A 12,894-nucleotide genomic window follows, 5' to 3' on the forward strand; every position below is an offset into this window, starting at 1 on the left:
TGGTTCTTGAGAAACTTCGAAAAAAGCAGCGTCACGTTCAAGTGGATTTTGCAACTCAAAAAAAACCACGCAAATCTAAAACTTCTTGAATTCAATCATTTTTTGAGAAAACTGCCAACATTTCCTTAGCGTTCTTGCTCATTTTGCTCCCGAAAAACATGCAAAACGGGACGGAAAACATGAAATTTTGCAATAATCTTGCGCCACCCTTGCACAAGACTGTATTTTTTCTACATAACCCCCCCTCCCCTGAATTTAAAGCTGGATCCGCCCCTGGTCAAGAGAACTGTTAATAAACCAGCGAAAATAGGAAGAAAACTGACGAAAAAAGCTCCATAAATGATTATCTGGTTCCAATTTCACATTCAAGTTATCTTGCTTGATTTTGAGCGAAGCCGATACAAAACGGCTCTTGCTGAGTTTGAACCATAGATCAAAAGCAATTTGCCATCTATATTTCAACGGCAGCTTTATCTCGCTTGAAAGCGCGAGTCTTTGCTCCTTATGGTTTAGTTATAGAAGTTGCAAATATTTATTTTAGTAGCTGGGCTTAAGCTGGAGAAACTGTAAACTTTGAATGGGGGGCCTTTGTGCACTCGTTTCAAACAAGAAAACTTCTCGGCAGGATTCTTTCCTTTCCTAAATCGCATAAATTCCATCACCGTTCGCTGGATTAGCGGCCAAAGTTCAGTTTAGTTAGTAGCTAGTAATGAAAAGTTTATAGAATTCGCCTAGTTTTAATGGTGCAAACGTGACTTCGGCAATAGTTTTCTTGGCTGAACACCATAATGCATGTACTGGCGGTCAATGAAGTTAAAAATACACTAGGGGGACCTGAGGAGAAATGCACATTGTTTGAAAGTTTACAGCCACATTTTTTTCGGCTGAAAATAGCCCTCATTCAAATCAATCAACCACCGGATTTAGCAGGCAATTGCAGCCAAACATCGCTGCAAATTTGCCTTCAGATGCGTTTTAAGCTGTATTTGGATTGGCCAGATCATTTCCTTCGGTTAATTCGTCATTTTGATGGATGTGGACCACATGAAGTCGGGGCAAATTAATTTGATTCATAAAACGTGGAAAACGTGAATGAACGAACCTGACTAGCGACGTTTCCAGATTTAAATTAGGAATCCAACACGACGGCCAACACGTTCATTAGTTTTGATTACTTATTTTTCCGCTAAACAAGCAAGTTAATTAAGCGGCGAGATAGTTGCATTTTCTATCATAATTTCACTCAAAACGAGTCTGTAACTTGTAACAGTGTTGTTCTTGGTAACGCGACACCCTAAAAGTGATAGGCTTCGACTGGAGGCTCAAAATAACAAAACGCTGGCTAAAGAAAGAAGCATAACACACTTTTTTGCTCCGAATACTAATTAACGTTCGAGATTTGGAAAATAAAACCCACATGTTCATTTACCGGGGGCTTCAGTTTGTAACAATTCCGTTCGGAACATCTGACGAGAAATTTGATATATTTCCAAACATAGAAGGGGATGCGAATATATTCGTTAATAACCGATAATCTCCCTTCGAAGCAAACAAATTAATTTTTATGCCTTTTACAGGATGCACCCACACATACAAATCTGAACGTGCGTACGAATCCTCAACTTACAAAAAGGAAGTTGAAATGGCTTTTCAAGTCACGTTCATTTGAATTTTCGACATTCGTTGACCGTGCTGCCCGAAGAGCAAGAAAACAATGGATCTTGGTGAGTACTACGCTTCAATCAGTCTCGGATTAACCACCGCTAGTGTTAGTGACCATTTTTTGGGGGAATTTTTGCACAAAACACTATCGGAAACTCCATTTCAGTGTCTTTCATTTTGCTCTTGAATGTTTTTCAATACACCGATAGCTGCTGAAGTTGCAGGCCAAAAAACTCTCCCCGTTAAAGACAATCAGCTGCACCTCAGTCAACCAAAGTTCAGTGTTTCGTAACTGGAACATTTTCAACAGTAACTAAATCACTTTCCAATTTCGCTATCGCTGTTAAAGTTGGGAGCAAGAGAAATATGTCCTCACTAAAAACATCCAACTGCACTTTAGTCAATTTCGTTGTTTCTTAACGCGAAAGTTTTCCCAAGTAGCCTCAAACTAGAACAACTTTTAGAAACTCTATTTCAATGTCTTTCATTTTGCTTTTGACAACTTTTCAATATAGAGGTCGCCGTTGAAGATAACTGTTCAGCTGAACTTCTCCGTTCTCTAACTGGGCCATTTTCTCAAATAGGAGACAACTAAAAACACTTTTGGAAACTTTATTTCATGATATGCTGCTGCGTTCTATTCTCTATAAAGCCATTTTAGACTTAAACTCTCTATATATGCATTTTCACACGTTTCCTATAGTGGAAAGCAAAAACTGGGGAGTTTCTCGTGTTTCAGAACGCATCAGTTTGTATCTCTTTGGACCAACCAGTTAAGTTCGGAGACAATACAAAAACTCTCGACACTTTTATTACCATAATTTTTAATATTAAAATTATTTAAATTTATTAACATCTCAAGTTGGGTCGTTAGAGGCACCACTTGAATGCAAATCGCTCTGTTGTCTTTACTGGTTTTTTTTCTATTAAGCCTTCTTAAATCAGATTTTTTCCTCTCGGTATGTTTAATGCATGTGCAGTCAGGTGATGAAGGTCCGATATAACTTTTTGTAGGTTTAAGTCGTCGATTTTTTTTATCAAGACAGCAAGGGGAATTTACATCTGATCCGTATTCCGCAGGTTTACTTCATTCGTTCAACGATCCAAGAAAGGATGGTTTTTTGAGGAAATCACTGCCGAAGGACGTACAAACATTGAAATAAGTAGCGCAAATCAATTAAATCAATATTAAACTATAAGTTTAAATTTAAAACGGGTTTTGGATGGAGACTAAAAAAAAAAACTGCGGAAAAATCTATTATATCGGATCTGAAACTTGATGTGAAAAGTCATTGGAAAAATGGGAAAAAAAACAATCAAAATTTCACATGCGTATTTTTTTAGCTCAATCGATTCGTTTCGACGTAAGAAGGCCACAAATATGCATTTATAAAATGTTTGGGTCAATAATAAGGAAGAAATCGTCGGCTAAAGATCGTGAACGCTCAGAAAACGCTCAATGAGCAAAAATCGGGATTTGTGCCGATTTGTGTGAAACTTGGATAATCTTGGAAGTCACATGTGAGCTAAAGATAGTGAAAATGTAAATTTTTCGAATTTTATAAAAGAGTGAGCGCAGTTGGGTATAAACCTTCAACGTGAGACTAATATTTTATGAGTTGGTAAAAATCAGTGTCTAGAGCGATTTCAATCAGACTTCTCAACTCTTTAGACACAACAATTTTCTACAGATGGTGAAAATCTCAAAGTCCTGGCTGCTGTAGTTTAGAGTTGTGAATTTTTAATGCAAAAAACGCGGTTTATTAAACTGAAAAAATCAGAATTTCCTTAAATTTTTATGAAATTTACCCCATCGTTAACTCACGTCTCGTCTAAAGAGTCCTAACATTTCAAGCATCTACTTGCTTTGGTTCAAACCATTCATCTTAAGTTTGGACAAAAAGGTTTTTAATTTTTTTTGTCATCACTACTTAGACCGAATCCCCAAGAAACTTGTAAATTATTCGTCCATCGGTCAAGAAACCATCCCATTTTTCTCCAGTTTTCAAGTCAATGAAAAATTTACAGTTTTTCAACAATTTTTTAAACGGTTCACCGCTTCATTAGGCCCTATTGAAAATGCACTAAACGATCAGAAACTTGTTTATTTATTTTGTTTATTGCAATCTGTTCATCCGACCATAAATTTGGCTTGTCCAGGTAATTTATCGCTTTTCTCACTGACAATCTATTGGCAAATTAATATTTATGATCGGAAATTCGATGTGCATACAAATCTCGATTCGTCCAAGACAATACTGGGAAAAAATCGGCAATGCCCGATTAAATGCTAATTTAGTCGATTGGAATTTGATACCGAAACTGCAATTGCAATGTTGGTTCGGGAAAATTTCCCTTTCGGTCGGCTGCTGTGCTCGTGAAACTGCTGGGCTTTTGAGTCGTCTAGAAAAAGCATTTCATCCTGATGTTTTGAGAGCACGAGTGGCTGACATCTTCAGGCCTGGTTATTGCGCCAAGCAAACCACCCCTGAGGATGCAAGCCATTCAAGCTTAGTTTTCTCAGGTTTTACTGAAATTTCAAAAGTCTCCCTTGAAGATCCTTTGGGAAATTATTTAATTTAAAGCTAGTTCCAGCATGCAAAATCCAAAACAATTGACTATATATAAACGAAAGACATCCGACACTGTTTAATAAGCGGATTGCATCTCAGCACTCCAGCCGTGAGAAACTAGGTCTGCGGAATGTGGGCTAAATAACAGATTTGAATTGACCTCAGAAGGATTTTTGCCATTTTTTTGTGCTTTTTTGGAGCCAAACCGCAAATTTCCTATTCCATACGTTTACTGAGTTAATTTGGATCCGGTTTAACTTCAGGGGGAAATAATCAGCTCCAAACATTTCTAGACACTTCGAGGCGTGTTTGCTTATGAAAGAACACATCTAAAATAACATTTCAGGCCTGAAGCTACTGATAACACATGTGGAAGCCTTTCGAGCTAGAAACTAAAAGTGCCCTTTTGAATAGTAGCGTCTAAAGCGTGTAGTTATTCCGCAGATTTTTGTATAAAAATCTAGTTTCCTTCATTTTCCCAACTTCTTTGGCTGACTGTTTCAACTGCTAAACCAAGCACTTGACGGTTTATGTGGAAAAAATGGAAATTCCTGAAAAGGCCACTTGATCGATCTTAAAATTCCAACCGCCTCCCCATTCATCCTGTCGGAATCCTTAGCAGATAGTACCAATTCATCAGTACAAGGGTACCGGCTTTACCCCCGCTACTTCTTCAGGCCAGCCCATTAAAGACACGTTTAGCCTTCCTAAGGAAAATTAGTATTCAGAGTGTTAAGTTTTGGATATCGGTATGTACGGTGATGAGCTAAGAGAATAGTTTCCCAAAAAAGACTAGTAGTACCATTCCGGCGGTAAAGTGCGTGGTTTTTCAGCTGGTTTATTGGTGTGAAATTTCGCGATGTTTTGGAGCGGAGTGATTGGTTGGTTTGGCTAATTGTGGGCGATTTAATTAGAGTGTGCTTATTTTCGAAACTTGTTGTTGCAGACAACCCGAGCTACTTCGCCGTGCCGACAGATGAACCCGATTGCAGTGCGGCTCAAATTCGGCAGAAAAAGCGATCCGAAAACTCGGAAACTGTCCTCAATCGCCAACTCACGCCGCCCAAATACAACGGCAATCGCAGGGAAATTCGAGCACTTTTGCGGTAAATTCCCGAAAACTCCTCATTGCCTTTAGTTGCACTCACAAATCTTCGCAGATCTGTGAGCTCGAACTCGGCAGACTCCAATCATGAGCTCCTGATCATGGGAGAACCGCGTCTTAGTGACATGGCGCCTAGTTTGGCCTACAAACACCCAAGTCGCTCGAATTCGCTGAAGAAAGCCCAAGAAAACCCAAGATGCATCCCGATGTCCGAAGAAGACGAAGGCTCCGATGGGCTTCTGGAGGAAGACGAAGTCTTCCTAGCTGACGATGGAGCCAGATATTCAAACTGCAGTGCCGTCAAACGAGTGAACGGCAGCAGCAGTTTAAAAAGTAAGCAAATCTCCTGCGGAGCTTCAGATTCACTTAAAGCCGACTTTGCAGGATCGGGCAGCCCAAGACGGCATTCGATCAGCAGCTTCAATGCCAGGGACCGGGCCAGTAGTGTTGCTTCGTCGTCCCGCAGCTTCAAGGGCGACTTTTCAGCTACAATGCAGGAAAGCGTCTCAGCTACTTCAAAGGTGGATGAACATTCCCTCAGGCACATGGCCTATCCTAGAAAGACATGTTTAATGTGCACTAGAGGTAAGTGGCTTTTTATTCAACACACATATTGCAGAAATGCCCCTTCTGGATGCAAATTTTCATCAATTCATCCCAAGGGTGCACAAATATGGTCATTTTAAGCAACACTGATGTAAAATTATTCGGCTTTGATGGAAACTTGATGGAAACGCTACTGTTCGCAAATTTCTTATGCCCGTATTAAACTGCGCACTTTCCGCGATTTATTGGCCAATAAAATGGGCCAATTATTGCAGGTCATTTTTTGGCAATCGACTTAATGATAACGCTAAAAAGTGTCTCATATCTGGCGACCTTCAATAATTGGGCCAAAAAATCCTGGGAAGTGTCTAAATTCTGCGAGTTTTGGCAACGTGTGTATCAACTTTCCGCAGCTAATCAACAGCGAAATTAGATAATCTCATTGAAGATGTCGGCAATCATCAAATAAGTCAACATTCAATTAGTTTATGCTTGTGCATGGTTGCAACAATAAAGGGGGCAAAGTTGCTGTTGAACTTTGATTTCGTAATTGAGACAACGAGCGGTAATACGGCAATAAAATGATTGTGGAAAATTGGAGGTCGTCGTTTCTGCTTCAAATTCAATCGCCCATGATGAGCATCTTCAATGGGCAAACATCCAATTAACTAAGATTAAAGTAAATCGTATAAAAAACAAAAAAATCATGACCCAAGTGCTTTTGAATTGCATTACTTCACATGCTATTAAAATGGTATTTTATCTCCCAATTAGTTACGGTTTATAGGTCGAAACGGTTTAAATGTTTTGAGAAAATCGTGCTCAAAAGTGAGTTCACTGGACATCAATGAAGATCAATGAAACCATTTGGAGCCAACTGAAGAAAACGTTACTTCCGCAAAATCAAAATACACGTTCAGCTCGACAGAAACGTGACCATACATGTGGACAACAGGTGAATAGACTGTCCATAAAAAGTCAATAACTGTTCCTGTGTGCGAACCCGACCAATCGGCGTTCGAACAGCTATTTCCGAAAGGAACTACAAACTCCATGCAATCAAACTGGCTTCCGGTAGTTGCTTCAGTTTTATTAATTTCAATAACCGCTAATTCGCTATTCAATTATATAATTGGCACATAAAGGTTCTTGGCGCACGTGACCATCATACAGAGAACAATTGTTCTAATAATGCCTTACTTTAGCTACGCACTTTTGCCCGATTTATTGGGCCAATTTCTGAAAGTAAGCAGATATGAGGGAAAGCCTGCAATCGCGCTGCTACTGACCAATCGTACGATTTATTGCGCTCTTAGAGCATCTGGGAAATTAATTTGATGGCAATTTTTGAAGTTAATCGTTGTCTCCGACCAGGATTTTCCAAGTAAAACGACAATGAATAAGCAAATCGAAATCGGATTTATGTTACAATTTAATGTGGACCTTCAATAAGTTGCCCACTTTATTACCGAATAAATCGGAGAAAAGTGCGTAGTGTAATACCGGCATTAAAGACTTGAAAGTTGAATAATCGACTCAAATATAAACAGTGTTGACTAATTGCTGAATTATTCCGATTTAATTAAACATCTTTTGGGAAGTACACAATAGTGGGCTGATGGCGTGAATTCGAATTGAATAACGTCAATAACTCATAGCGGGTGGACCAACCAAAATGGTTCCAGTTTCTGAGTTTGAGGTTGAAACGTAAGGAAAACAATCTTTTCCCCTTTTTTTTGTCAAAGTTCACCAGTTTCACACTTTGGAAAGGTTGAAAAGTAGTTTCGTTTTATGGTACGTCTATTTTCAACAATTTCTACCCAAATAATGAAAATGTGCAGCAAGAACTGTTGGAACTGCTCGAAATGGAACCGTCTCATATTTTCGAATTTTTCCTACCTCAACCAATTATTATGAAAATGGTAAAAACTACACTTCGTTGACACATTCGCATCTCTAAGAAAGTGGCTAAATATTAATTGAATAATTGTTATTATGATAAGTAAATTTTCAATTAAAATATTGTCAATGGAATTGGACCAGTGCCCTGGCCGCCCATATCGCCAGATCCGAACCACTGGACTTTGTTCTACCCATATGGTTTTTCGATTCTCTATTGTTTCCGCTCTGTAAACTGGACCACTCTGTATATGCATATAATAGTCGATTTTTTAGGATATCCGACGAGTAAAAAGGCGACATTTGAATATAAAAACTCCAATCACGTACTCTACTCCATATGCTGACGCCAAGTCCCCACCATAAGCAACCGGCGATTGTTTTTCTTTTATAATTTTTTGCATTATTATCAAGTACGCGGCGTTTCGTCAGTATAACATTGGGGTGTCCATTGTGTCAATAGGTCTTAAATCTGGCGAGTTTCGCGGAATTTTCGCGCGACCCCGTTGCGATTTGCCATCTGGATTGAGGACACCACAGTAAGTGATCGAATTTGTTTTTCGCTTAGTTTAGGTAGGCCGATGAGTCAGTTAGGCCATGGATTCCAGACTTTTTGAGTCATAAAATTTTAGTGAACATTCCTGGAAAGAATGACGACCACGCGTGTGTGGCATCGACCTAAAATACAACCAGTAGATGGGCAGAAAAGCGAAACATGCACGCGTTATTAAAATAGTTCATTCCGCTCTATGCATGTACACCATATTCAAGCAATTATTTATTTTATTAAATCCAGTCAAAGAAATTGAAATGCAAAACATCCGCTAGCGTGTTTACGGATTTTACACGTGCTATTAGAGTAATCGGAGCTAAGGAAACTGGATATTTCACTCGAATCTCTTTGCCAGTTATTAGGATATTTGGTACTCGCTCGTAAAAATCGGTCGTCAGTTGGTTGGTACAAAAAAAATCCAAAACATCGTCTCGGACATTTTCTTCATCTGTTCTTCACAAACTCGCTAAAACCCATCAGGAAACCTTCAAGTGAGGCAACAAATCAACTCCTACTGGCTCTTAAGTGAAAATATGTGCCCCGAGTAGTAAAGAGGCCGAATTAACAAATTAACATTCTTTAGCAACATTTAGAGCCATTTTGTTTACATTAAATTCAAGTCGTGCATTGTTAAATTCATGTTTTACGAGGGCGTGATGTTATGGGCTTCTGCTGCTAAGATTACAGTAGTCGTTTTAGTTATTGTGACAAATTCCGTTTTACGGCTCCAACTGATGCATTTACGACAACTTAACCAGTTAAGCAACGGAGCTGAAAGATTGATGGGGACTTTTAGGCCAGAACTTGAAGAAAAAATTACACACATCCACATTGATAGCGAATGTTGGCACTGCCAGGATTGTCTTCAATGAAGAAGAATGCATTCAGAGCGCCTCTTCATGGGCTATTTTAATTTGCTGTATCATTAGCCTTAGCGTCTAATTTATTACATGACGTGAAAAATTTAGTAGCATTCTTTAATATCACCGGGAGTCATATTTTACGAAGTGAAGATAAATACAGGTTTAATTGATGTGGTGAGGCTCAAAATAGCCGGGCCCACATTAAAAGAATCGGTGTATTGAAAGCAATGAAAACTCCATTTGCCTCTTACATTCGTCCATAGAGAAACAATATTTATTAATAAGTATTCATGCATGTTTTCTAGTGGATTCTTAGAAATTGCGTTAGATCATGTCGGGGGCTTTGGTGCCAATTTTTCCATTAGTTAGTATTATTAATTAGTCCACTCTGGTTTGATTTTATTTAAAGATTCATGCGTCTTTTTAAACTATCCATGTTTTTGTCATTGATAAATTTGAAAAAAACCAAGAATTCCTATTCATTAAATAAGGTTCAGTTTTCTGGAGAATCATTCAGCGAAAATTTGAATTTGGCGCTTAACTGTTGCCAAGCAACGACAGCGGACATAACCATCCTGACAGAAGCTGACAGCCGGTGCCAAAAACGACTCTTGTCAAATTTGAGATTTCTGAGCGTTTAACGTGCAAATTTATTGAGGATAAATGGAAGCTCTGAAGATGAAAGTCGCTAAGGCTTTTTCTAGACTTCACAGTAAGTAAACTTTACTTAAAATAAAAAATGTAAGGAAGCAATGCTGCCAACAAGGTTACGCTACGTTTTGCTGTTGTCTGGGGCAACAAACTGGCGGCAAATTCAAATTTTTACTATTTTCAAACCGCGCCCTAAAAATGCTTAACCTTGATTTTTAGATTCTGTTTCCATTAGAGTCGAATTTTTGCTCTTCTCTGTCTCAGCTACAAATTTAAAACCCGATCTTTCCTCTATTGATTCAATCCTTTGAAGAATCAAAGGGAGCATTTTACTAAAGCCCCAGCTGACATGGCAGCAAATGAAAACTGAATTCCTTTTAGGCTCATTTCGGCGGCGAAAGGAAAAAATGAAAACATCAACGATGTTTATTTACTCGATGGCGCGTTAGAAAACAAAATCGTACCGATTTTCCAACCACAAAATGTCAAACAACAAAGAAACATTAATGCGTTTGGTTTTTGGGTGGTCTTTTTGGGTGGGTGGTGCGTTTGTCTGCTTTGGGAATCCTTTGTTTTTAACGTTCTTAGTAGTCTGAAAATCCCTTTTTTTAATCTACGTCTAAATCCCGAAATTGTTCCCGGCTCAAATTACTTAGTTTGAATTTTTTTCGTTTGCAGTGTCTGGTTTTACTTACACCGTCTGGTTTTAGTTAAAATCCCTATCTAGCGACAGTAATCTGACATTCTGAGAACGGCATTATAAAAGGTTAATTAAGAGATAACCGCTCATGCTGCTCATCACGACCTTAAAACTTCAAACAGTAGCACGGATTGTTGGAATAAGCTTTGGGAAAGCTTTTAAGTGCCGTCGTATTATCGGCTTGGTCGCTACCAACAATTAAATCCTCGTATTCTAATGAGATAATTTATATTTTTCTTAATCATTAATTACATAAATAACCAAATTGAGGCAATATCCGAATTATCAGCCATTTAGAGCAGATGTGACACAAATCCAGTGTATATTAACCGAGAGTTCAACGTGGAAAAATTGAAAGTAAACATTATATCCGCTTCTACACACACTTCCTAGCGTAATCCAGGTTTATTTAATTTTCCACCCATCCGGTATATTGCTCCAAGCCATGTGTTCTTTTGTATATATTTAGAGTTACAGCAGCATTTTTCCGACTAGGAATTTCCTTGGTCGCGTGGCAAATCTGGGTTAAGATTAATGGCTTTATTTGGAAACAAAACATTTTCATTAAGTGATTTTGCCTATAAAAAACTCAAATTGCGAAAATATTAATGAATCGATTATTTTCCTGACGTTTCGCCATTAAACCATCTTCAAATTTTTGGCAAAACCTGCATTCTTGCCCTAGTCAAAGCTCGTTTGAAGATTGTTTTGACCGAACCCCAGTTCTCCTGTTTTTCCGTAACCGCCAGCTTAAAATTAACCATTAACGTCTTTCCCGTTAAAATACTTAACGTTGGCGGAGTTTCTAATGGATAAGTGATGTTTCGTTTCAAAACATCCGGTCCAAACTTTTTCCCTGGTCATTGGGGCTTTAAAAGGGTCGAAAACGACCTCGATTTGAAAACAACGGGTCTTTCAGCCCTGAACTTCGGGATTTTCACTTGATTCACAAAAGACCCACATTAGACAAAGTCGAAAATTGATAATTTCTGATTTTTTTCTGCAAGAAAACTGTGCAAAACAGGCAAAACAATACAGAGCGTGGTTACAACAGTCATGTATTGTGACGCCACTGTTCATCCGACTTCAATAAAATTAACAATAATGGTGCATCTGGAGTAATAGCCGAATAAATCAAAGATGCACTCCAGATGTGATTTTAGGCGTCCCGAAGACCGCTTGAGGATGACCTGCTACTTGCCACTTTACCCATCCAAACCAGATGTTACCAAATTCCCGTTTCGCATGGCGCTTTTGACAAAATCCTGAATTATTCGGTGGTTCAGCCAATTGTTGGCCGAAATACGCAAAACTTGCGGATGACGATAGATAATGCGCTTCCTTCGATTAGTAGCTACTTACAGTCCTCGACTAATCGGGCTAAATGACGGATTTCCACCAGAGATTTTCGGTAAAATCGACATGATTTCCGGCTTAAATCCGACGAGTGGAGACGTTGATTTCCTGTTTTCAGGAGAACGTAACAAATGAGCTCGGCAGATATGAAACGTGAAGTTTTTCCGGATGCATTCCCAAACCAGTTTTCTATAATTAACTCATAGATGGGACTTTGGAGGCTCGTTTTTTCATATATTTTCGGATTAAAGATCCACTGAGTGTTTCCGGCAGGATTTTATTAAATATGCGCCTGTTTGTCTGGGATTTTTTGGCCGTTCCAGAGCAGGGAGGAAAGTGCCAGTTTTGAATTTGCCGCCAAGAAACGTCAACGGAATCATAACCAGCTTTGACAACGGCCCTGTCACTTTTGAAAAACATTCATGACAACAGCTTTAGTCAAAATCAACAATTTTAAATAAGGAGCTGTCAAGTATTGGTCGCTTGTTCGCTGTTGCTTGGCAACAAACGCGCGCCAAATTCGAACGCTTACTTATTTTCAAAACTGCGGCAAAAATTATTTTTTTGCTTTTTTTTGCCCCGTAGCATTTCCGGTGAACGATATTTTTCGGGAAACAATGTGTCATTGCTTCCATTAGAGTCGATTGTTTGACATTATGGACCTGCTTTGTGCTTTCATCTCGTCTCATTTAGAGTCGACTTGAGACAATTAATGGGAACTTCAGGAAGGAAATTGGTCACATCCCAATTATTTACGTCGTATCTGGATGATTGAGCTTAATTTAGAGTTCTTGTCGTCGCTCAGCATCAGCGATAGGCAAATCTAGCCAACTTCGACAGCTGAATGCAATTCGATATATTTTTGAATGCCGTGAAGAGCCAGGGTTCGACGAAAGGCCCAACAGGTCAGATTTTCGATCGTAAAGCGCATCAACTCGGTTAGAATCGATGCTAAAGTGTCAGTGACAAAGCCCAAACGCCGTTAA

The 12,894-nt window shown here is 38.9% G+C and overlaps 1 protein-coding gene across 2 annotated transcripts in view; it reads left to right on the forward strand.

Moving 5' to 3' along the window:
* Positions 1-12,894, forward strand: part of LOC109536534 (phosphoinositide 3-kinase adapter protein 1) — a 30,226-nt gene that overhangs the window by 5,365 nt on the left and 11,967 nt on the right. The window contains exons 2-5 of one of the 2 annotated variants that reach the window (XM_019902800.2): positions 1,578-1,724; positions 5,182-5,341; positions 5,396-5,673; positions 5,725-5,925. In XM_019902800.2, the coding sequence (XP_019758359.2) occupies positions 1,715-1,724; positions 5,182-5,341; positions 5,396-5,673; positions 5,725-5,925 (649 nt within the window). In that variant the 5' untranslated portion in view covers positions 1,578-1,714. Of the gene's footprint in view, positions 1-1,577; positions 1,725-4,989; positions 5,117-5,181; positions 5,342-5,395; positions 5,674-5,724; positions 5,926-12,894 lie in introns of those variants that run through there. The other variant, XM_019902798.2, reaches the window with a different exon arrangement.

The sequence above is a fragment of the Dendroctonus ponderosae genome, unplaced genomic scaffold (assembly GCF_020466585.1).
Source record: "Dendroctonus ponderosae isolate FM_Combo_2020 unplaced genomic scaffold, Dpon_F_20191213v2 Dpon_F_20191213_7, whole genome shotgun sequence".
NCBI lineage: Eukaryota > Metazoa > Arthropoda > Insecta > Coleoptera > Curculionidae > Dendroctonus > Dendroctonus ponderosae.